Here is a 24,687-nt window from a genome sequence, read left to right as displayed (position 1 = left end):
GCATGGCCTCTTGTAACCTGGGAAAAGAAAACTGGACCAACTGTTCCCTTCTTACCCATTTGTGGTTTAAATGGTCTGCAACTGGAAAACATCCATGTACCTACTCCTAATGAAGGCACATGCTACAAGATATAGAATTAGAATAAATACTGGGGTGAGTTGCAAGAGAAAAAAAGGAGCAATGACATAGCAGAAATCTCAGACGGTAGAAAAGCTTTATACAAACAGTAAGAAAAGCTACTTCATTATGGAAGTTTGATTATACAGAACTGTTTACATCCAGCAACAGAACAGAAATGAAATGGCACTAAGTGCACTTTGCATTCTGTTGCAGCTGCAATATCCTAACAGGCACAAGGATACATTTCACAGTAAGACTAGGAGATTCTCCTGACAACAATGATCTTTTCAGTGCTTTCCCCTATTCAACATTAACTGCAACAGTGCTTAGAAACTTCCAAGACATGGCACAAAATAAATGTAATTTGCTGTAGATAGTGTTTTCACTAACACATTAAAAATTTACAGGTTTACTAAGCACTGCAAGTTATGAAAAAGGAATTACAATTCTTTTTCATTACCATTAAAGACAACTTTCACCATCTTTAAGCTATTCAGTCCTGGCAACCAGGACAACCATTCAGTGAAAAGCCTATTATTCAGTGTCTAATCAGACAAAGATTTCTCCTCAGCATGCAGATAAAAAGGACAGGCTATCATCCATAACTACATAATATTTCAGACTGAAAGCAGTCATCCTCAATTTTATCATGTTTGATCACTTTCAAAAAGATATTAAGGCTGCCCAGGGAAGACATTACAGCAACCTTCTTCCGTTAGTTTTCGCGGGTGAGGTGGGCTGAAATCATAGCTTTCCCTGTTTTCCAGGTACAGTAAATGAACACCTACATAAAACTATCCTTTAGCCATCAGAAGCCAAGCACCTCTGTCCATTTCAGAGTATGCTTGAGCTAACACCACAGCTTATAGTACCAATCCTACCTTTGATCCAAAGCATTACCTTACTACTCCAAGGCAAAGCTTAATATACCTGTGAATACTTAGGGAACTGAACCTGATTAAAACCAGCCCAGGCAAGAAAAAAACAAACATCTCTACTTACATTTTGTTAACATTTATATCTATCTATCTATCTATCTATATATATACACACTTATATATACATATATATAGATACGCACACACTTATATATATACATATATATAGATATATACATATCTGAGCAGAGAGCTTTATTAGTTATCAGCCCCACCCCTAAATCTTGCTCTCAGTCTCAGTTCTGTTTTGGTATGTCTATAATTTTAAAGCTCTATTTAAGCAATTAACAAAACTGAAGTGGTATTGTAGCTTGTAAACCAAGATACTGTACTTGGTTTTAAGAAAAAAAATTACAGCTCTTGTCTCTTTGGAGAGATATAGAACATGCCTCCAGACAGCAATTCAGAACAGGAATGAAATATGAATTATGAATAAAGTCTTGGAGAAGCCCCTCAATTATAAGCAGAGATTAAAGAGACCTGCACCAATTATGGTGTCCTAAAGTTACGTGGTGTGAATTCCTTTCCATTTCTAATAGCAGCTCATTATGCTGCTATTTGCAGTTACATATATGAGCTCTAATGCACAGATTTAAGTTCCTGGCTACAGAATGTTTGACAATTTCAAAATCTAAAACCTGGTAAGCAAAATTACTGCAGAGCTGAAATCAGCAGCAAATTTCCACTTTGTTGATGTGATGAAATCTTTTCTCTAAGGTACTGCAAAATCTTTATCAAGTCACAGTTTCAGACTGAGCATATCTTATTTGCATATGAAATAGTATCTTTCATTATTCACATTCCCCTGAAAATAAGCACAGAAGCTGGATAGGATATTCACTCTAGAACATAGTAAACTGATCCACCTGATCTTCACGAGTCAAGCTTAGAAATATCACACAATTTTATGTGCATTGTTCTTGCAAGTGCCTTTTTTAAAAAATATGAATTTTGGTTTACAAGAGCATTGTTTAAAATGCATAATACATACGTCAACCTGATTTAATTTAACACAGAATTTCAACCAACATCCTATCATTGCCTGGTTAGGGGCATGAGAGTTTTAGGTATGAAACAATGCCTTTGATTGTGTCATGACTATTATATTTAGATTCAAAACTTGTTTTAGTTCTACTACATCTGCTTTAACAAAACCAACCGTAAGCAGTTATAGTTAAGACTTTAGAGATAATAAGGTATATGTTTCAAAACTCAATGACTAGTTATTTTTAACAGTAATTTCTGTAACATGGCTACAAGAGAAAGTTTTACATAAGACTTATAATCACAGCTCTCCATCTGGTTATTTTCCCATTTTCAAAAGAGTTTTAATCCACACCCAGAAGTTGATGTTTTAATTTTCAGGTTCTTTGAACATTTTGCTCAGCTGTTGAACTAGTGCTACAAGCTCAGGGTTTCCCCCAAGTGATTCAATTTGTTTATAGGCTTCAGATTCAAGCTCTTTCAATGTATTCCGAGTGTACTCAAAGGAACCAACATTTTCAAGGTAATGTACACAGTATTTTTTTATATCTATGTTCTCTGTCCTTTGACGTAAAATGTTTTGCACCTGAGTACTTTCAGGTCTTGACCAAATTGCATGAATGGTTGGGAATGAGAACTTGCCCTCAGTTAAATCTTCACAAAAACTCTTGTTCTCACTATATTCTTTGGAGTGCAAGTTGGCATAGTCATCTCTTATTTGGAAGAAGAGACCAAGTGTGTTAAGAAGTGGCTTTAAGTCTTTTTTATAATTCGAGAACAGCTGCATGAGGCCTACAGCTAATCCAAAGAGACCGCCTGTCTTTTGCAGTACCATCGCTTTATACTCAGCCTCTGTAGGACAGGTGTAAGTATCCCTCCAGTAAATATCCAAGCCTTGACCTTTATGAAGCTCCAGAAGTTGACGGGTAAAAACTTTAACAGCATCTGGATGATCAAGGGTTAAAACCTTCTCTAAGCCAAGAAAATAAACATAATTAGCACAGTTGATTACAGATGGAATTCCATAGATACTGTGCGCCACTGGAAAGCCCCGTCGTAGCTTTGAGTTATCTTCAATATCATCCACAAGTAGGCTTGCATTGTGCAACATCTCTGTCACTTCAATGATAACCTATTACAAAAAGAGAAAATTGTTAAGTCTGTCACTGTAATTTAACCATGAGTTTTACTTAAAATGGATAATGTTTTAAAGAACTACATTCTCTATCACTGAGGTTCCTCTTCAGGCAACTTGCCTTTACTGTTAAGTACGGATTTATGCTTCTCTTCACCATCCAGTTTGTTCTAAGTCCTGGATCATATAGTCTTATGTGTAATGTTTTCAGCTTCAAAGTTAACTTACTCCCCAAAGTGCTTCCACTTACATGCTCCTCTTCACTGTTGCTACAGTTCTAAAGCCATTGTTTAGAAGTCATGGAATAACTGTTATTAGAAACGTGACTAGGGGAAAATAAAATAAACATGGTATTTTGAAATGTTTAGATTTACAAACCTGAAATCTCCCGAAGTCAGTTCTTGAGAGTGTCACATATCATCCATTATCACATTTCTCTTGTGAACCATGTTTTGGTAAGTGGAGAGATCATCTTTCTTTTCCCACACTTTGTGTGGTTATATTCAGTACTGAGCTCTTAAAGGACAGGCTATTCTCTCTGAAACATCATTTGGAAAATTCTTGGCAGAAAGACAACAGCCACAATTTCTTTTGAGAAGCTTCCTACACACTGCTTGTTACTAGGTAGACCAGTATCACATACCACCTGAGGTGTGCAATAAACCACTCACAGCTACATTAGGCTTGTAGCTGACTACATTTGAGTAGAATGTAACCTTAACAACTCAATCAAAAATGAAAAGTCTTAACACTACATGCTGCTTTTATTCCACAGCTGCGAGGTATATTCAGCATCTGCTTAAATGGAAATAAATTTAAGCATGTAAAGCTGCATACTGTATAAACTCACTGCAAAACACATCTGATTAAGATATGATTTTAAAGCTAATGAACCAGTTACATTCCTTAGCTACAAACATTGCATTCAGTCAAAATTCATCAAAACAACTGTTAAAAAATACTAAGACCACCATAAAATGGCAGCAAATATCTAGTATGGTCCTATTTGGTAGGTGCTGTAGGACAAAATAAGGACTTTGCTGTAAGCATTTTCTTGAGCACCAAACCGCATGGTGTTCAGTGAACAATGTCCCAAAGATTAAAACTCAAACCCCAGGAATTTAATCTCTTTCCCAAGATGAGATTGCAAGAACAACCTACTTAAACACTCATGAAATCAAAGGATAGAGTACTTACTGAAGTCAACTTCACACTCCTATTTGTTTGAATATACTTTTGGTCCATTATCTCATTCTCAGTACTATCAAGAACGTTTCCCTGTATTCTGTGAATTCATTGGATAAGCCTATTATAGTACTTCTTGTGCTAACCTATTTCATATCGCTGGCAGTTTCATGACCTCTTTCAGCTTCCATATATAAGGTTTAAAGGAAACAGTGTTTTCTGACTCTGTGTTTCTATCAAATTACCTTGTGAAGTTAAGATAGTGTCAAAAGTGCTTCAAAAGTGAAGGAAAGGAGTGAAACAGTTCAGATATCTGAATAAGTTTATTCTGGAAGACATCAGGAAGTAGCCTGAGAAAATGAAAAGACTGGTCTCCATAATGGAAGCTGAAGACCAGTACAGAGTGCTGTTATCTTACAACCTACATCTATCTAATCTGTATCTGCTGCGCTATCAGTCCAACACACAAGTTTCTTCCATCTCTTTATCTGCAATAGCTTTAAATTTTGCTTGACTCTTGCTAGACCGTTTCAGTACCTTCTCAGAAAGAAGTTCACCTGCTCTCTAATTCAACAAGTTGAAGTGTCTCAGTGCAGCACCAAAAAGGAACTAGAAATTCAGTAAGTGTTGCGGGAAGAGATCACTTGGTTAGGATGAAAACATGGCAGTTAACAGTAACATAAAATAAAATAAAAAAATAAAACAGTAAAATAAAATAAAAAAACAGAAACAGTGGCAGTTAACAGTAAAATAAACTACCAAGGAAAGGTAGCCTTAATTGTATAATCTAAATAAACTACACAAAGACAAATAATCTAAGGTAAGAAAAAAGTCCCAGAAAAGGGGACCAGGAAAAAAAAAGTACCAGAATTCAGATTTTTAATAAAAGAAATATAAATAGCTGGAAATTAATCAGGCTGTTAGACACAGGGGACATCTTATGATTACGGGAGATGTCAAAAAGATGACCAGAGGTGGTCCTCCAGACTTCAACCATCTTTACTTATTAAAATTAGTACTAAAACATACAAAAGCTGTAATAATTGCATCATGATAAAGACTAAAAGATGACAGGGTCTTGTTTTTTCCTGCCATTACAAACAACTTAAGTGGTAAAGGAGACATTAAAGCATTGGTTTTCTTTATAAAGATAATCAAAACAAGTGGTCCAAGTTTTCAATGGCAGTTACATGATCATCAGTTTAAAGTGACAGAACTGGTAATTTCTGTTCACACAGAGGCACTGCAGCTTTAGTTTACTATTAGCACTAAACAAAAATGGACCACAATGTCATGGGTGCCCAGCAAAAGTGCAGGCAGCAACAGTCAGACTGCAACATAAAAAAAACCCTAGTTGAATAGAATGGAAGGTTTTGTTAAAATGAAAGGGGTTTAGCAGGAGAAGACAGGCCTTGGGAAGCTGCAGAAACCCCATCACCAGATTGTCAAAACTCAACAGGGCTCCCAGAAGCCTAAAGCAGCTACAGAGCAAGCTCTGCTTTAAGTACAGGGTTGTCCCAGATAACTTCCAGAGGCTTCTTCCAATCTGAATTCTGATCTGTGATATTAGATTAAACCCATACAAACAATACACAGATTGCTATATTACTTGTTTTATTTGGATGTTTGTCTGAGCACAAAGGGTAAGATGTGTCTAGCTGACAATAAATTTTGCTAGACCGTTACACAGACAGGCTGAAAAATGGAAGAGTTCCTAGATTATGAAATGCAGCCTCTTAAATCACTTTGCTACTTGAGAGCTATGAAGTGTCACTTTTAAGCCACCCTAAAAATGACTCCTTCACCAACTTTAAAGATACTTCTGCCAACAATTAATGAAATTAACAAAGGACCAGCTGGGTGTCAAAAACTACAACCAATTATATTGATTCGTTACATTGCCTTGGACAGAAAATATTTTGCACACTCTGTATACAGTTTAGCAAAACTACAGCCTAACCTAAAAAGGAGGATAATTTTTCATTTGAAAAGCCACAGTGTTTAAATACACAGCCACGCATCTTGCACACTTTGTCCTAGAGGAAAGGCAATGAGAATTCCTAGATAATCCTTCTCATTAGAAAGTAAGGACTGCAGACTATATGATACATCCCTCTCAGTTTTAGGTTTGTAAAGTTGATTTAATTGCTGTCTTTGATATTCTTGAATCGAAATCTCAAGGTTTTATTTTCAAACACTATATTTGTGAAGTCTACAAGGTCTAACTGTCTAGATTCTTTTGTAAGTCATTAAAAACTCAGTAACTGAGTTATGTTAAGTGGGTAACAATGATAGCTGCTTATCTACAAGGTTGAACAGAAGTAACTATTCTAGTAAGTCATGGAGGTAATTTCTTTAGCGTTGCATCACAGTAGAATCTTTGTGCTGAAGTTGTTTTCCTGAAAGTTCACTTTATATTCAGAAATAAGTGCATTTAAGATTTCTGATAAATTATGCTGTGTAAGAGAATCATCTGTTACCAGTGGTCTTGGAAGAAAGATAACAACCTTTTAAAAATAATTAGCCAGTACCTGTATTTTATCTTCCGGAACATTCAGCCAGTGATTAAAGGCCTGTGACAGTTTGGTTCTCACTTGCTTACCTACAATAAAAACATTACAGGCATTTATAAAAATAATAGAGTTTGTTATTAGGCACAACAGTTTGTCTTAACAACTACAGCTGATTTGAGACCCAATTAAAAAAACGATCAGTGTGACAACACAAAAGTGGAAAATATATCAGTGCATGGCTTGTTTCTTCATTGAATAAACATAAATTAGCAACAGTTTCAATTTTAAACACTTTGCAGGAATATTTAAAGCACGTATTTACAGGTTACTATATTTTGTTTTTACAATTTAATTAGTAAGGGGTCCTGACCATGTTGGTAGCCTGTACAGATCAGCTAGTTTTCAAGGCATGTTAATTTTAAGATTAAAAAATTTCAATTATGATTCATTATTAGTTGAAAGTATGGGTATTTGTTGAATAGCTATTTCTCTCAATTTTTAGGTCTATCTCCTGTAGTATTATTCTTTACTTGCTACTGTAAATTTCTAAAACAGGAAAGTGATATTTCATATACTTACTAAATAACTCTAAACAAAAATCTGAACAGAACATCCTGAACAGAATAGAACTTTCCAAGAATTCAGATATTTATCTTACACCCAAGAAATCTACCTACAAATAGGGTTTGGTCTGCTTTGGTAAAATCCACTTTGTTGGAACCAGGTAGTCATCCTGGCACAACAACATCAAATGACCAAGTTTGGTGTTAAAACAAGCTGTTCTGTTCAATCCAGATACTTTCTACATGACAGAGTGAATTTCAATAGAAGTTAACCTTATGCCTATACATTATTGATGTCTACTTTCTTTGGTAATTTGCTAGTTTTCATGTACAAATATCCATTTGGCATCTAGTCATGTTCAATATGAAATAAAGTCATCCCCTATCCACACTGAGACAATTCTGCTCTGAACTTTGAGATGCTCAGCTATGTATAGTATCTTGGAATAACTGCAAGACAAGTTTACAAAACCAGGTCTATATATACAGCTCATATAAACAAGCAGTTGAAAAAAAGCTTTAAATAAACTTCAAAGCAAGTGCAACATAGACACCCATGGAACCTGTATTACTTGACTCAAGATGTACTGAGACATAACTGAGATATTCTGCAATATTAGTCCTCATGTTGATAATTCCATCTTGCCCATAGCACCAAAGAAATGTCAACATTTGAATCTCTCCCTAAGGCTTCTCTATGACTGTGTAACCAGCCTATACAGAACAGAATAATAAGTACGGGTAAATTCACTTGCAGTGATAGACCCTGGAGAAAATGGACTGTGAATTGTTCCCCTTCCACCCTGCTTACCACCACCAGGTAAGCAATAGCTTTGTCGGTTGGGCTCTGTAGCAAAGGTGATAACCTTCCTCCCTGGATCAGGGGTCTGCACTTTTTGTCTCAGCTGTCAATGATTTCCACTACTTCCGGTCACCACCATCTCCTGGTCCTTACTAGACAAGATTAACAAAATAGTCCTCTTTTTCCCCCAGCAGCTCTGTCCTCTGCTTCTGCCACATGTGAACAGGCATTCTTACCTGGACATACACTGCCATTGGCTTGTTTTCTCCATTTTTGTTGTCTGTGCTCAGACAACAGTTTAAACACTAACAGTTTTCTGCAAAAAGGAAGGATTGTTTTGTCTCTCGTTGAGAATAACTGTTACAAATATTTGCCAAACTGTATGGCTTACCAGTTAAGGATTAACAAGTATTTCACCACATTCAGAACGAAAACCAGTCAGAAATAATATCACATTAAGGAACTGTATCTTATCTATAGCTGTTTATTCTCTTCTAAATTACTTAGATACAGACAACACCTGCTTTTTCTTTTTATACTAGGCAGCTAATCCTGTTTTTCTGAATGTGTTTCCCAGAAAATACACTTAAAGAATGTTGGATGTTCAGCAGCAAGCATTAGTTCATCATGAGGAACTTGACTACTAGAACACACTCTAAACGGATTATAACATGTACAAAAGATTAAGCCACTTTAGTTCCTTGGTACAAACAGCATTTGAATTGTTAGAATTGTCTACTCTGACTAGCAAGGTTTCCTAGACACTAACTATTCAAGGAAAAAAAACACTACCTGTATAGGGAGACATTTATTTTTCCTTTTATAGATGCAGATTTGCTTGTCTTCTAAAGGAACATTATTCCTTTGCTGTTTTACCTAATTCTGAAGTCAATCTTACCTGGTCTATGCGATAGCACAGCAATTTTCTGTACGTACAATTTATGCCTGCAGCCATACTGTGGTGGCAAAAGACAAAACCCTTCCAATACTGGTCTCTAAACCTGGATGCAGAAGACTCCATTCCTTGCCACAGCCCTCCTCTCCCAAAACTAGACAAGACAACAATACAGGGACACTAGGACAAAATTAAAAGGAGCACTGCCAGAATTATCCAGTTTCTTCACTGCTCTGTTAATTATTCTAAGCAGGCTATTGTAAAATTGAAGAATAGAGGTCTAACACCCAAAATTAGAAGCTCTACCTACTGTATAGAGCTATAACAATAGACATTACTGCACCAAGTTTTTATCAAAGCTCTGCTAAATGCATTTGGTTTAATCTGCCTAAGATCCCAAATTGTTACCCAAATCAAACAGCAACTATGGAAAGCTTTTCTCCTTAGCAATGCTGGGTGGAAAAGGTGAGAAAAATAATAAGAAATTCCTTCTACAGCTAAGAATGTTAAAGCTTTATCCTCCAAACAAATATCAAGTTAGATTAAAGATGTTGTATTGAGGACAATCCCTCCTCCTCTTCAGATGAGATGCTCCTCATCTAAAGGAAAAAAAAGGGAGAAAAATCAGCCAACTTACTCTTTATATACACACTTGTTCTTATGATAGGGCACAGACCCAAAACCTACAGACCTCCATTCTGGACAGGCTCCTGGTTAGTATTGCTTCACTCTTGCTGTATTCAAGTAACCACAAATTATGCCCTTAAGGCAGCACCCCACTTACAGAGAGGGTATATGAAAGGGCTAGAACAGCATGGGAAAGAGCAGAGGGACTATTAACCTAGCCCCTATTACAGCTAATTCAACTCATTAGCCCAGCAGAGAAGACAGCTTTTTGCTAGGTTAGCTTCCTGACAGCTTTATGTACTGAGTCAGCTTATGCAGTGGATCTGCCACAATCAGTACAGGGTGAGCAGAAGATGCTGAGGATCAGGGGAAGGGGCATTGCCCTTCTGAAGGAAGTAAACTCTTGTATTACCTCAGCTGTATTGTACAGCTGCATCCTCTGATGGATTAAAACTAAATGGATAAAGTCCCCAGACAGACCCCTCCAAGCATCTACAAGAACACTACAAACAGCATAAGTGAACTGCAGGAAGACAAGCAGAGAGCAGGCACATACATTTTTAACCTGTGCAGCTACTTGCACCTGATTAAGGTCATTGACAGAATTCTTTAGCATAACACCTCTTCTCAAAATCGGGTTAACTAGTCAGGGTTGTGATCCTAATTTGTGCCTTACTCCTTCTCACAGTCCTGAATGTCACTATCCCATGGTCACTGCAACTAAGGTTGCCTCCAGTCTTAATGTCCTAACCAATTCTCCCTTTTTTTTAAGTGGAGTCCAGCATAATGCCTTCCTATATCAGCACTGTGGTCACCTGTGTTAGCAAGAGGTCATAAATTAATTCCAGAAACCTTCTGGACTGCCTGTGTCCTGTTGTGATGCTTCTTCTACCACACTGTGAAGTAACTGAAGTATCTCATAAGAATCAGCATCTGTAAATATGAAGCATTTTGCAGTTTTCTGAAGGTTTCATCCACTTCTTCCTGCTTAGGCAGTCTGTAGCAAACACTCACTATATTGTCACCCCTATTGATCTGCCCTCGAAACTTAACTCATAACCTCTCAACAGGCTCATCTGACTGAAGGTAAAACTCCATGCAATTCAACTGTTTTCACGTAAAATGTAACTCCCATTCCTTGCTACCCCAGATTGTCTTCCTAGGCCATCCACATCAATCCACTGCAGCACTCTGTGTGATTATACCACAATAAAATTGTTGCCCTACAGTTGCATGTCAATCTCTACCTCCTCCCTTTTACTCCCAATAATGTATGCATCTATATAAAGGCACTTCAGAGAAGCATCCAGTCCTGCAGATCCCCAGAAAAAGGGAGATCTTTTTCTGGGGATCTATCAAGTTCTGTTCGTACTTTCTTGTTGGAGTGCTTCCTAGTAGGAAATATACAGGGCCCAAAAAATCTTCTATAGGCAAAAGTGCTTGGCTAATAGCTCTTCAGTTACCTTTCACTTTAAATGATGTATCTAGAATATATGTTTAACCTTCCCACCTTGATTCCTGTGGCTAAATTCCTTTACTTTGAGTTCAACTGTAATAACTCTCTACTGGTAGCTTATGTAACACTACACTCACTGGCAGTACAAGTGTTTTATATCCTGTCCTGCATAAGTATCATAAATCTGATAGTCCACTTTACCATGTTGACTTCTTGTTAATTTAGTGTACATTTTGGGGAAGGTGAGAAACAAGATACACTGCTCTCTATGCACTAGTGGTGGTGTGATTCAAAAGAGAAAACTTCTCATAAACTAGGCAGGTGAAAGTGGTGTACCTGTGGGAAGCTTGTACTGAGTAACAGGTGAAGCAATGAGGGTTCCCAGTCAATTTGGCTTCAGATGTGATCTGTAGATTACTAAGTGTCTTGTTCAAATCAGCCTATACACTTTGTTTGCAAGTTCACTAATTCCTTACTTGATTGTGTGTAGTCATTTTCTTTTACTATAATCTCTGCTTTTGCCTTGACTCAGACAGGTGGATGCTAGCTCTTCCTGGTAGTCCTTGCTCTGCAAAGGAGGTCTCAAGGCCCTAAGAGCCAAAGCTCTGATATCAGCAGGAGCTGTGAAACTAACTAGCTGTTAGACAGGCAGTATCTGTTTATTCCTCCTGATGGTGAGAAGGGGGTTGAGGATCACAGAGAAGATCCACCTGGCTTCCTGTGGCCTTGGCCCTCATTCCAAAGGCCACACAGTCTTGCCTCATAAGCTTCAGACACCCGCTTGCTATATCCATTAGTGTTCAAGTAGAAGAGCTGTAAGGTTAAGTATTTTAAAGGTGAAACACACCTTGGCAGTCCTTCCCTCACATCCCTATCAGGGGTATCCAGAAGCAGCAAACCTCCCTAACACAAAACTACATGTGGAAGCCCCTATTCCCTACAGGAGTCAGTTTCTCCACTATCTGCTCAGTCTCACCACTTGCTGCTGCCCCAGGTGCTGTTCTGATGCTTAGTTGTATAAAACCATAGATATAAAAAGCCTATAAAGAGCTTCTAGTCATGTGTCTTCTTTCAATGCACTGAACCTATTTGGCAACTGCACATCTGTTCAAGGAACAGGAATCTCTCTCCTGGTGCCAGAGGTCATCAGCCTTTACCATTGGAGGAGCATCCATCTGCCAACCTGATATGCAGAACTATTTCTGCCCCCCTGTCAATATACCTGGAGGTTTCAGATTCTTGAATCTGTAGAGTCTTGTACTTTTAGTTATTATGATGCTGTGCAAGCCTGCTGACCTCCTTCCACCATTCCTTTGCTTGGTGACACAGGTTTTCCACAACTACACACCTTTAGAAGCAGGGACATCACTTGATTCCGGCTAGTGGGTGCCCCCAGGCATCCATGCAGCTCACAATCTAGAGAGGTGCCACCTCCCTCAGGAACTTGGCCCAAGCGGAGGCCTCTGATGTGCCAAGTGTAGTTGTGCCAGTGGTAGGGATCATGGCCTGTGATGCTTAACCCCTTTACCAGGCTGACCAAGTTCAACAACCCAGCAGAAGAAGCTGAACAACAAAGCCAGTCTTGACTGTTTAGCTTGCTAAACAAGACCAGGAAAGACTGCAGCCAAGACGAGCAGGACAAGAATGGGAAGACACACAGTCATGAATGGGATTGGAATCTGCTCCTTTCAACAGCAAGCTATTAGCCATATCAGTTTTATGACAACTGAAATTCCATATACTCCTTAGTGCTGCAATATCAGCTACTGCTGTTAGCTCAGACTCTCAAAAATAAAAAAAATCACCATGTGTGTGAATTAAGTAATTTTTGAGACAAACCACAACAGAATCTATGAAAGTCAGTCCTGTACTAAGTGACAAAATACTAGATTAAGCAGAACATTGCTAAAAACTAGAATGGCAATGTTCCACTACAATGAGATTTTACGAGAAAAGTTACCGTTCCAGAATCTATGTTCTTCTCCCAAACAATAATTTCTGCTCAAGAAGGAATAAACATTAATTACCATACTAGCAGTTAAAATAGCACCATACTAAAAATATCTTAAGCATAGTAGCTTCCCTATCCTAGTGCTGTTTGAAGTCAAAGAAATATACAAGGTTACTCTAAGTATCACCCTGAGACTGTTACCCTTAAAAGTCTTATTTCAGCAAAGGGAAATGGAGTAATCAATTACCTCTACTAAACAGTTAATACTTAGCAGTTACAAAATTTGTGTTCTTACACTATTGACAACATTAGCAGGCTTTTCCCTTACCTGCTGCCAACCTTAATACAGTTATACAATCCCTTTTTATGCAAACAAACTTTGATATGTATCTACATTCATTCAACCATAGGTTACTAAACTGCTTGGAGAGTTTAACTAGTCTTTCAAGATAAGGAACTGGACTACTGTAGAGCAATAGTTTACATATTTTATACTCAGCCATGCTCTCTGCAAAGCCCCTCAGAGCTCAAACTGATCCAACAGAGAAACAGCTTCTTGTTCCTATCATTGTGCCTGCTCACTAACAAGACAAGAGATTAACCAGGCAAGTTTTTAATAGGTTAGGTGAATGACACTACCTAATAATTTGATTAGCAAGTTGAGAACTGGCACAAGTAAAGCAGCAGGAGAATACTGCCAGAGGCTAAGAGGATGGAATGAAACTGCCTCTTTCAACAAGAGCCTGTTATATTAGCTCGGGCATCTCATTTGATCTCCACTCCAGGTAGAAACAGCATCTGTAAGCCTGTTTTTTCCACCCTTACTGAGCACTGGTACTCACACTGACTCCAAGATTCACATATGTAACATGACCTGTACTTGGCATAGCTGACCTTAGGCAAAGCCAGTGTTTCAAACACAGTAAACACGGTTAATTTATGACTGGGAACCCTCATTGCTTCACCTGTTACTCAGTACAAGCTTCCCACAGGTACACCACTTTCACCTGCCTAGTTTATGAGAAGTTTTCTCTTTTGAATCACACCACCACTAGTGCATAGAGAGCAGTGTATCTTGTTTCTCACCTTCCCCAAAATGTACACTAAATTAACAAGAAGTCAACATGGTAAAGTGGACTATCAGATTTATGATACTTATGCAGGACAGGATATAAAACACTTGTACTGCCAGTGAGTGTAGTGTTACATAAGCTACCAGTAGAGAGTTATTACAGTTGAACTCAAAGTAAAGGAATTTAGCCACAGGAATCAAGGTGGGAAGGTTAAACATATATTCTAGATACATCATTTAAAGTGAAAGGTAACTGAAGAGCTATTAGCCAAGCACTTTTGCCTATAGAAGATTTTTTGGGCCCTGTATATTTCCTATCAGGAAGCTGAGCTTTTCTTCCTGGTATCTACAATAGCTTTAACAATAATTAGCAGCTAAAGATACAGAGGTGTTGCAACATTTCTTGGCTAATGAGAATCTAATAAAATTAAAAGTAGACTTAAAGATTATGTTTGAGGAAAGCAAATTTTTCAGGACCAGGGCTTAGAAAGCTCTCTGTAATATCACAGACTCATTCTCAAAGTAGTTCTCTAGAAAGACCACCACCCAGTTCAACATAGCCAAAAGGAGTACACATGAGGAAATGGGAAACAAGCCTTCTGGCATTAAAAAGGAATGCAACTGCCAAATTCATTTTCTTAGTTTTCAACTCGGTACTAACTGCCAAGTCAAATAAAATCCCGAATGTTGGCAAGAAAATCCTGGATATTTGTAGAGGTTAATAATGAAATTCATTATACACAGGTATAGTGAATTAGTACTCAGAGGACCCACTGTACTGATATACAGCTCTTGTTGCAGATATGCAAAAGCCACTTAGTACTCTGCCTGTTATTTATAATGCTATTTGTCTAGATAGAAGGTCTTCTACCCTGGTCAGATATAATTTTGATCAGAAATATTTCCCTACTATTTACCCAAATTTTTTATCTTCCTTAACTCTTCCAGCATGCAATATAAGCTGGACAGATGGCAATCAGGCATTTATGCAGTAGTTCCAATGACAAAGTTGTTCCACCACTATTTTTACAAAATTAGTCACTTTGATAGCCTGTATGGTCTTTCTTACACTTTAGGTGTACAAATAGAAGTCACAGCAATCTGACTGTTTAGTCAAAGAAGCTTCCAAGGGGCACATCCATACAGCAGTTGCTTTCAAACTGCCTCCTGAATTCTGCTATACTGTTCAAGACTGAAAACTTCATGTGAATGTATTGCTGGTGACCTGATACTACACAAGGACTGGCTGAACCTCTGACACGTGAAGCAAGCCATGAATATGGACAGCTGAAATTGGCAATAAGAGCACCTGTCTCTACACACACCAAGGAGAATAAATTACACGAGAGGAACAGGTTAATGAAAACCTCCAAAAAACAACCCAAAACAAAACCAAACAAAAAACCCAAACAAACAAAAAACCAAAAAAAAACCCCAAACAAACAACCCCAAAAAAACCCAAAAATACCCCCAAAAAATCTCCCAAAGAACCCTAACCAAACAAAAAACCCTCAAACAACACCCCTCCCCCCCTCAACCAAAAACAAACCCACAACCCGCTGAGTTCAGTACAGAAAGTAACTAAAGAATAAAATATTGTCAGCCCTGAGTTTAAAACCAGTATCAAGTCTTCAGTACTTGCCTCTATCAGTTTTTAAAAGCAGCATGTCAGCTACTCTGGAGAACAGAATAACTGCAATATTACTTACTAGAACTGCAATATTAATGTGGCAATATTACTACAGACACAAGAGCTATTGTACCAATCTCACAAAAAAAAAAAAGGTGGTTCCATAAGAGGAAGAAAAGAACAAGTAAAAGAGAAACAATGAAAAGTATTACTTTTTATTATTCTTAAATCCACAAATCAAGAAGAGAAAAACTTCTTGGCTTCTACTTTGCAAGACAAAAGTTGCTATAAAAACAATTTTGATATTTAAAACAACACAGTACAATGAAACTTGCCTGGTAGTTGAAGCAAATACTGGTATGGCTCTAGGATTCTTTTAGATGTTTCATCCATCCCATCCATTTCTTTATTTCCTAAGATGTAGTTCACTGTTAAAGAAAGTGTTATTAACACTATTTAGATTTAAAAAATTGGAAGTAAACAGTAGATGCATACAACTAAAATGTCAGCTGACTTACAGGTTAGGTGCAAATATTCCAATTTTGTGCATGACACCTTCAGTATATAAAAGGTTTCCAGATGTCATTTACTAAGGAAACACATATAATACATGCTAAATGGAGTTTTCTTTAATTAATTATGAAGTTTAAGCCAACTCCTAGACTTTGTTTACTTTTCTGTATGTAGTAGATTGCTTAGGTGATGAATTATTTAAAACATTATCATTCATAACAATAAAGCTCCACTGAAAACCTTTAAAGACACTCATATAAAACCTCACATGACTAATATTATTAGATCTCCCTAAATGCTTTCTCCATACATTAGACATTCCAAAAGTGGTAATGTCTAAGAGCAGAAAATACACCTCAGACCAAGGCAACCTGAAGTAGAATACTAGCTTCAGTCTTTTGATATAATTCCTCAATCTTTTGCTATAAGTCAAAATAGAAATATACCATTTTTCTATCACTGTTTAAGCATACAGACAGCTCTATACACTTTCCTATACACCATAAATGTAACAAACTCCTATGAATAATCTTTTAGGATCCAGGGCCTACAGAGCGCAACAATTCTCTATTGATTAGTTTCAATTCACATACTTTTGGTCACCTCCATCTGCATTTTTTTCCAGACTGTTTTCTGTGATAGATTTACTATCCTTTCACCTCTACCCTTCCTTACTGCACACTGCAGATGCAGCAACTCAAAAGAATTCTTCTCATGTAGTTTTAAGACAGGAACTGCAGCAGTAGCATAGAGTCTATGCTACTTCAGCATCACTTCTCAGATACTTCGCTAATATCCTGCGCAGGAATTATTTCTTTCCTCCTGGAGCAAGTGAATAGTTATGTAAATTAATGTCCCGATTTTGGCTAGAATAGAGCTAATTTTCCTCCTAGTAGCTGCTGCAGTGCTGTGTTTTGGACTCTGTGTGACAACACTGTTGATAATGTTTCAGCTGTTGCTAAATAATGCTCACTGTAAGTGAAGGACTTTTCAGTTTCCCAAGCTCTGCTAGGGAGCAGGTGCACAAGAAGAATATAGCTGGGGGAGTATAGCTCAATCAGTTCCTGTCTATTCCCATTCCCACTTCCACACCCACAAGCATTTGAAGCAGTCTGTACTTGGGGAACAGATCTGTGTTAATAACTATTTTCCAAGTTTAGGTATAGATCAATTCCTTTATTTGCTTCACTCTGTGTATTCATCAAATGTATTGGCACTTCAGGGGCAAGAAAGGCTATTTAACCAAATATAGTTGTCAATAAAATGCTTGTAAGGCTGCACCTTTTGGGAAAGCTTCGCATATTTTCTTGGCAGTGATGATAAGAAGTATAGCGTTTCCATCCTATCCATGATGTGCCAGCACAACTAGTGGTCAGGCCACACACTAATCAAAATCAGATTTGACACTCTTGACTCCTTATTTTGTTGCCAGCTTGTTTTTATAACTGAAGTGCTTTCAACCAGCACTGCCACTGAGAGGCAGCTGTCAAACTGTACCCTTACATATAAGGGGTAAGTCTCAAAGGACTTCAGCGAGGAGGTAAAATCAAAGATTTTCAAAGTCTACCCCCAGATGTTTTAAGCAGAAAGAATCTGGTAGAGATAGATATAAGAATATACTATCAACCTAACAACTGCCCTGTGACTATTATTTCTTAAAAAGCCACACAGACAGTGATAGAATTGAAAGTGCATAGCTATCCAGCTAGGCTGAGAAGAGATGTTAGGATTGGAAGTGCTCTCCTATAAAAGCTCTTGCTTAGAAGTAAATGTTAAAGCTCCTCCTCTTCCCTCAGGGAATTAGGTCTCTTGCTCATCTGTAAGGCAATAAGCCAATATTCAGAATCCCCAACTAACTTGAAATTCATTAGTAATGTACAGCATCAACCTAAATATTTGCATCTTTCTGCACCAAACTAATAGGAGTTCACCTGAAATACTAAATATCAGCAGAAAATTAGTCAGGTACTTCTGCCACAAGTACAGAGGTTCTTACTTTCTTTTTTCTTTTAATAAAAGGCAAAAAAAGATCTAATGAACAAAAGTAACCAATCTCAAATCAATATAATCAAAATTTTCTGTACTACTATTCTATCATTAAATGAAATTCTAGGTAAATCTCCACCAAGGAAAAAAAAAGTCTGATTATTCATCAGACAGCTACACATTTAACACATCCACTGGCACATAAACAGTGAACAGAACCTCCCCCAAACTTATACATAGAAAGGGACACTTGACAAAGAAACATGTAAATGAAATTCATTACAAAAGCCTCTAAGCAAAAATACCATGATACCAGATGTGTAATATTACTGCTCTTTGCACAAAATTATCACATACAGCACACTTGGGAAATGCCTGCTATTAAGGGTTTCCTGCTGAGGTGACTGACCGATTTGTTATGGAAGTTACACTGTTGCACTGAGAAAGACTTCTCACTGATTTACACACAAGATCTCAAGTCACCATCTCCCACCAAAAAGTAAAAGCCAGCAGATAAACAATAAATGAAAGGAAACAGCAAAGCCTTTCGCTAGTGAAAATGAAAGAATTTATTACATCTGTGCTTATTCATAGGATTAAAGCAGTTAAGGTCATTTTACCTTTTAAACCAGCACACAAAGTTGCTGCATTTCAATTCATATGCATGACAAAGTTAATTTTCCACTTATTTCTCAGTATCTTCACATAGGCACAAAGAACAGCCACAGACAACAGTCTTTTGGACTGCATCAAACCTTATCTCTGATGACCTTTGAAAGCACACATGACACTAGGGTAAGATAGTGACCTGGGCCTCCATAATGTGGAACTACTCTAAAGCAATACTTGAAGCTATGATCTGTGTCTAGAATCTTTCTAGAGAGGATGAAAGTTGATGAGTAATGACGATTAATTCTAGGCCAAATGTCAAGAAAAAGTTTCCCTTTGGAACTTTGCAAAACAGCTTCCCACACTACCCTGTTCCATTCCACTCTGCAGGCCCTTCTTCCCCCCCTCTCAAACATGGGGAATGTAATAGTCTGAAATAGTCCAAGTTAAATATACAGATGGTATTTTAAAAAGTATTATTATCTCAGGGGCTGCAGTCATAGTGCAATTACAGAGACAAATACCAAAGAAGCAAAGAGCTCCAGTATAAAATGAACTATTCAGAAAGTTCTCAAATCAGCTCCATCACAGAACTTGGTACACTGAGACATTGGCTTCGTTGTATGCAGTGAGGGGGAAAGAAGACCCAGATAGGGGGAGCAGGTAGGAGTGAGAAGGAGAGTTTCAAAAGGAATACACAGAAAACATAGTGAATATGTACTGCTCCAAACAGAGACTACCAGAAGTCTTAATCCAATCGCAACTGGGACACTAGTCCATATTCCCATTCTAATTAGCAGAGTCGTGTTTATAACCCCTCCCAGGCTGACACCGAATAACACCTCGCATTCAAGTTGCGGGCGGGCAAGCTTCCCACAGGTGGAAGGGCAGTCGCAGACCGGTGCATTTTCCCCGAAGATGCAGCTAAGTAAACAATAGCTTTCCAGAGGCGCCACTCCAACACTAACGCCAGAACGACACGAGCATACTGCTCCTATGATCGTGGTTCCATTTTAATGGAGATTTCCAAGAAAAATTGAACACGAATGCTACAGAAGCCAGAGAACAATACCTTGGCCGCCAAAGTCCCGGCACGCAGACGGGGAGGGTCTCTGAGCTGCGGGCTGACCCGAAGACAGAAGACGAGTCGGCAAAACCCGCGACCGCAGCTGGAGCGCTGCGTTACGCGGTTAAAATTCACATTTCACAGAGAACATGAAGCTGCTGCCGCCAAACTCCCGCCACAGCTAGACCGACGGAAGTAAGGTTCATTTTTTTCGGAGTTCAACACGAAAGGCGCAGCCGCCTCAGCTGCCTCCAGAACTCCAGGACGAGCGGGCCCAGCTCTTCAGCGCCATTTTAGGAGATCGAGAGCCGAGGATGCATCGCTCCCCCCGCCCGCCGTCCACCCCCATTTTCTGATCGGCGCTGTCGGGCTCAGCCGCCAGGGAGGGCCGGGAAGCGCCGCCCGCCGCCCAGCGCAGCCCCGGCCCCGGAGCGCTCTGTCAGTCACTCCGCCCGCCCCGGCGACCGCCGGCACCTCCCAGCAATACCGGTGGCCCCCTTTCCCTCGGCCCCTACCCGGGCAGCCTACAAGCCCCTCCTGGGCGGGGCGGGGCTGCCGCAGGACCTGCTCCCCCGCGGCCGGGCTCGGACCGGCCCCTCCGAGAGGGGCGTCCCCTCTCTCTCCGCCGCACAGACCCCAGCGCCCCCCACCAGCCACAGCCACCTAACAGGGCAGCCGACCTCGCCTCGCCGCCGCCGCCTCCTCCTCCTCCTCCGCCGGCAGCCAGAACCCTGCCCCTGAGCAGCCACCGCTCCGGGAGTGGCGGCGCTGGCAGCGGCAGAGCCCAGAGCGGAGCGCCGCCGCCCCCCTCCTTCCTTCCGTCCCGCCGGGCGCCACCTTCCCCTCCTGGGGGGAAAATGCGCCACCGAGCGCCCCCCGCGCACGCGCAGGCCCCGCCCACTCGGCTCCGTAGCATTCGCTGGCGTGCCCCGCCCCCCGCGCGCGGAGCACTCTGGGAGTTCTAGTCCACTGAGCAGCGTAGCGCTGTCTGCCAGAAATACTGCTAACAGCGAGCAAGAACAGCGTTCCCCATGAGCACCCTCGGCGCCGAGTCTCAGTTTCCATAGAAGTGGAGAAGAATGATGTCAGTATTTCCGACACGAAGGCCAATGGGACCGCGGGGTAGGCAGGCCCTGCAGGACACGGCCCAATGGGGGAGGTGGGGAAGGGGGCGTGGCCGCTCCCGTTCGCCCGTCAGTCAGTCATCGGTGCGGGAGGGGGAGGGGGACCGAGCCGTGCAGTCTCCGCCGTCGGGGCCGTGCAGGACGGATCGGCCCCTCCGCGCGCCGTGCGGGGCCGCCGCCAGCGGAGCCGCTGCAGCAGCGTCGAGCGGGGCCGGGGGTGCCCGGAGCTGAGAGGAGCCTTCGCCCAGTTCCCTTCCGTGCCTTCCGCCTCGGGCCGGGGGAGTAGCGGGCGGGCGGTCGCCGCGGAACAAAGGTGAGGGCGCCGAGCCGGAGAAGGAGCCCCCGTGCCCCGCCGGCGGCGGGCAGGGAGGCGGCGAGGGGCCCCGTGGGGGCGCGGGGCCGGGCGTGCGGCGGCGAGGGAGGGAGAGGGGCGCTTGTTTTTCTCCTGGTATCTAGACTGCGGCGGGACTCGCCGATGCTTCGTCTTCACCACCCCCCCCCCCCCCCCCCGCCGCAAACACCCAGTGGCGGGCCGGAGGGAGGGACCGCGGCTTCTCCTCCAGCCTCTTTGCCGGGAGGGACGGAGCCCCCTCCTCCACACTCACACAGACACACGCTCCGTGTCCCCGCCGAGCAGGTCGGGCCCCTTTCTCCCCGCCCCCCTCCCTTCCTCCCTCCCTCCCTCCCTGTCCCCGCTCCCTTCTTTTCTTCTTCTTCTTCCTTTTCTTCCCCTCCTCTGCCGCCTCCTGCCTGCTCTCCCTCCCTCCCCCCGCCCGGACCCGCTGCGCCGAGCTGGGGAGTTGCGGCTGTTGCTGCCGAAACTCCTGCGGCGGAGTCAGCGCTTTCCTTTATTTAGGGGGGGAGACGGAGGGAGGAGGAGCCGCCGCGATCCGGAGCCGCAGCCTGTACAAAAGCGTGTGTGTGTGTCGGGGATGGGGGGACTGCTCTCTCCCATAGAGACCCCGCTCCACCGCCGTGCACACGGGCACTCTTCCTCGTACAATGGAGGAAGAGCCTCCCTCCTTCTCTCCCTCCTTCTCTCCCTCCTTCTCTCCTCTCTCCCTCTCCCCGCGGTAAAGCGAGGACGAGGGTGTTCTCTGCACTGCGACCCCCGGGGGTGCCCTCCCGCCGCTCGGTGCCCGAGGAGGGGGCGCAGCGCCCCGGGGAGGCGGCCGGGGCGCCTCCCCCCTCCCGCGGCAGCCGGGGGTGGGTTGTTGTTGTGGCAAGTTTCTCCTCCTCTGACAGAAATGGCGTCAGTGGCAGCGAGTGTAGGGGAAACCGCGGCGTGTGGGAGCCGGGGGGGGGGAAACAGTGGCCGAGGAAAGAGGGAAGGGGGTGAGTCGCGGGAGAAGGGGGGATCCGGGATAGGAAAGGGGGAGTTTCGGGAGGAGCCCAGCGCCCCCACCCGATGTTTGGCTCCCCTCCCCCCGCCCGCTGCGAGCGGCTGGTGCGGTGCCTTAGCGCTTTGTTTTAAATTCCAGGTCCAGCCTCGGCCGCTCAGCCACAGTCGAGGCTTTTACCGCAGCCTGAGCTCATCATGAAGGTAAAACACTCGCTTGTGTGCCTGGGAGGGGAAAGGAGGGAGGGTTGCATGGAAAAATGCTGTCCTATCTGTCAGTCCATCTGTCCCGACCCCGGTGCGAGGCTCGGTGCTGGTGCAGATCCAGACTGCGGGCAGCTTCGACCCCACTGCCGTGTTTCGGTGTCTTGGCTCGTTTGCTGATCGCGGGGCGGGCCTTGCTCCACCGCGTTATGCTGGGGGAAGCTGTAAGCTCCCCGAGCAGGGGCTGTTCTCCTTCAGAAACATTGTTTGTAGGAGAATAAGGACATGGCTGCCTGGGCTGAGCTTGCTTCATGGAGGAGCAGGGCACAGTCACCCGCTCGAGAAAGTAACATTGTGGGGGAAATGCTGGCTCTACAACATTGTTTACTTGAATAGGGGGTAGATTTACTTACTTTCTATTCGTCAACAAGAGTTTTGTTGAATGAGTAATCTTGATGTGATAGGGGAGGGTGCATGTAAGTGATTCTCTGCAGTGAAATGATTGCTGTAAGGTGTGGAAAGATTTTCAAACAGGTTCTAATTTTCCTCTCGGTGCTGTGTAGTATTCATGTACCTCACTGTCATGCATTTTTCTTCTCTTAGACCTTTCTAGACTATTTATGTTTGGTATATTATGCAAGCTAAGTAGCAGAAAAGATCATTTCAGTGGAATAGAATGATTTCTTCTGTGTGTGTCCAAGAACTGTGTACTTAAAAGTAGTTTTTAACAACTGTGTTTGTTAGGGTTTTTTTTTACCATTTTGCTGATATGTCTTGCTCAAACTGTTACCATCACCCCCGTGTAATTCAGCTCCCAGTCCTGCTGGGCAGCAGTAAATCTCATTTCAAAATACTATAAATCTTATAAAAAACAATTGTTACAAACCTGTGATGCATCAGTTCTTTGGTATTTGTTAATAAAAAAGAGTAGTCTGTATGTGGGTTCTTCTACTATAAGAGTTTTTGCCTACTGTCTGTGAATAAGTATTATGTAAAATGTGTACCCAGTACTATATTCACTGCTGGAAATGGTAGATGAAATAGACTCTTTTAATTTCTAGATTGATCTGAGTTGCTGAGCAGCAAAGTCCTTCTGTATAGCTCTTAAACGTTTAGCATGGTTTTTTTGTTTTACTTTGGTGACTTTATGACAGTATTTTTTTAAAAATCATGTTTTAATTGCCCTATGATTTTTCTTTAGCAAGTGCTAAGATCTAAAATACTGCACATGTCTGTCTTATTAAAAGTAAACTATTTATGAATTTACAACAACAGGCTGTTGAAGTTGTATGATAGGGAACTTTCCAAATGTGGCTCATTGCCTGGTGGGAATACTGGAGATGGAAGCAAGATAAATAGGAGGCAGTATAGGGAGCTTTTTTCCCCAGAAGGAAAAAACACTTATTTAAATGACAGCTAATTTTACATAAGTTTCTAATATTCTTTTTAAATGTAAACAAATCTTACAGTTACCATAGAGATTAGGTTCAGATACTGTGGTTTTAGAGCGATATTAATATGTAGATAGACAGCTGGGAGCATGAGGAGGTCAGATCACAAGTAGAACACAAAGTGTTCTGTGAAACAGTGATACAGATCCACTTCAGGCTGAATTGAATGTATAACAGATGATTCAATTTAGAGTAACAAATACAAAAACCTGTTAATAGAACTGTATTTAAAAAAAAAACCCTCACCGCTTACTTATTCTTCAGTAAGGTTTGTGCTACTATTGCATGTTTATTTTTAAAGTTAGGATAAATTCTGTCAGAGTGTTCAGGTGTTAAGTTTAAGTCTAATTTTTGCAATTTGTGTGTGTGTGTATAGTGTTAAAACTTATATATGCTTGAGATAACTCCAATACTTTTATTTACTGTGCCCTGTAGTCTTAAGGGAGATTAATCTGTAAGTCATTACTTTGAAGCTTTAGTTATTACAGGGAAACTTCTAACAGAATTGTGGTTTCAAAGAAAT

At 41.3% G+C, this 24,687-nt stretch overlaps 2 protein-coding genes across 8 annotated transcripts in view; one reads left to right on the top strand and one right to left on the bottom strand.

The window, feature by feature from the left end:
• Positions 1-198: 198 nt before the first annotated feature.
• GGPS1 (geranylgeranyl diphosphate synthase 1) lies at positions 199-20,910 on the bottom strand. 5 transcript variants are annotated; one of them, XM_053974157.1, is made up of 4 exons: positions 20,727-20,910; positions 16,208-16,300; positions 6,895-6,965; positions 199-3,175 (listed from the first exon to the last, which is right to left on the bottom strand). In XM_053974157.1, the coding sequence occupies exons 2-4, from the start codon at positions 16,272-16,274 to the stop codon at positions 2,414-2,416; spliced, it is 900 nt and encodes a 299-aa protein (XP_053830132.1). In that variant the 5' UTR covers positions 16,275-16,300; positions 20,727-20,910; the 3' UTR covers positions 199-2,413. The 5 variants fall into 5 exon arrangements, with proteins under 5 accessions (XP_053830132.1, XP_053830130.1, XP_053830133.1 ...); XM_053974155.1 differs by lacking the exon at positions 20,727-20,910 and adding an exon at positions 20,053-20,467; XM_053974158.1 differs by lacking the exons at positions 16,208-16,300; positions 20,727-20,910 and adding an exon at positions 20,053-20,467.
• Positions 20,911-21,331: 421 nt separating this feature from the next.
• ARID4B (AT-rich interaction domain 4B) overlaps positions 21,332-24,687 on the top strand; it is an 87,414-nt gene continuing 84,058 nt past the window's right edge. For all 3 annotated transcript variants that reach the window (XM_053972305.1, XM_053972307.1, XM_053972306.1), the window contains exons 1-2: positions 21,332-21,483; positions 22,652-22,713. In XM_053972305.1, the coding sequence (XP_053828280.1) occupies positions 22,708-22,713 (6 nt within the window). In that variant the 5' untranslated portion in view covers positions 21,332-21,483; positions 22,652-22,707. The remainder of the gene's footprint in view (positions 21,484-22,651; positions 22,714-24,687) is intronic.

This window comes from Vidua macroura, chromosome 3 (genome assembly GCF_024509145.1).
Source record: "Vidua macroura isolate BioBank_ID:100142 chromosome 3, ASM2450914v1, whole genome shotgun sequence".
NCBI lineage: Eukaryota > Metazoa > Chordata > Aves > Passeriformes > Viduidae > Vidua > Vidua macroura.
The sequence above is the reverse complement of the archived record's forward strand: the minus strand, read 5'-3'. Positions and strand labels throughout refer to the sequence as shown.

What these genes read in the sequence shown, in the direction of transcription:
- GGPS1 (XM_053974157.1), bottom strand. Translation starts at nt 16,274, where the DNA reads ATGGATGGGATGGATGAAACATCTAAAAGAATCCTAGAGCCATACCAG. An exon ending in GTATTTGCTTCAACTACCAG is followed by an intron (nt 6,966 to 16,207) that starts GCAAGTTTCATT and finishes TTTTTATTGTAG; the next exon opens with GTAAGCAAGTGAGAACCAAA. An exon ending in TTCCGGAAGATAAAATACAG is followed by an intron (nt 3,176 to 6,894) that starts GTACTGGCTAAT and finishes TTTTTGTAATAG; the next exon opens with GTTATCATTGAAGTGACAGA.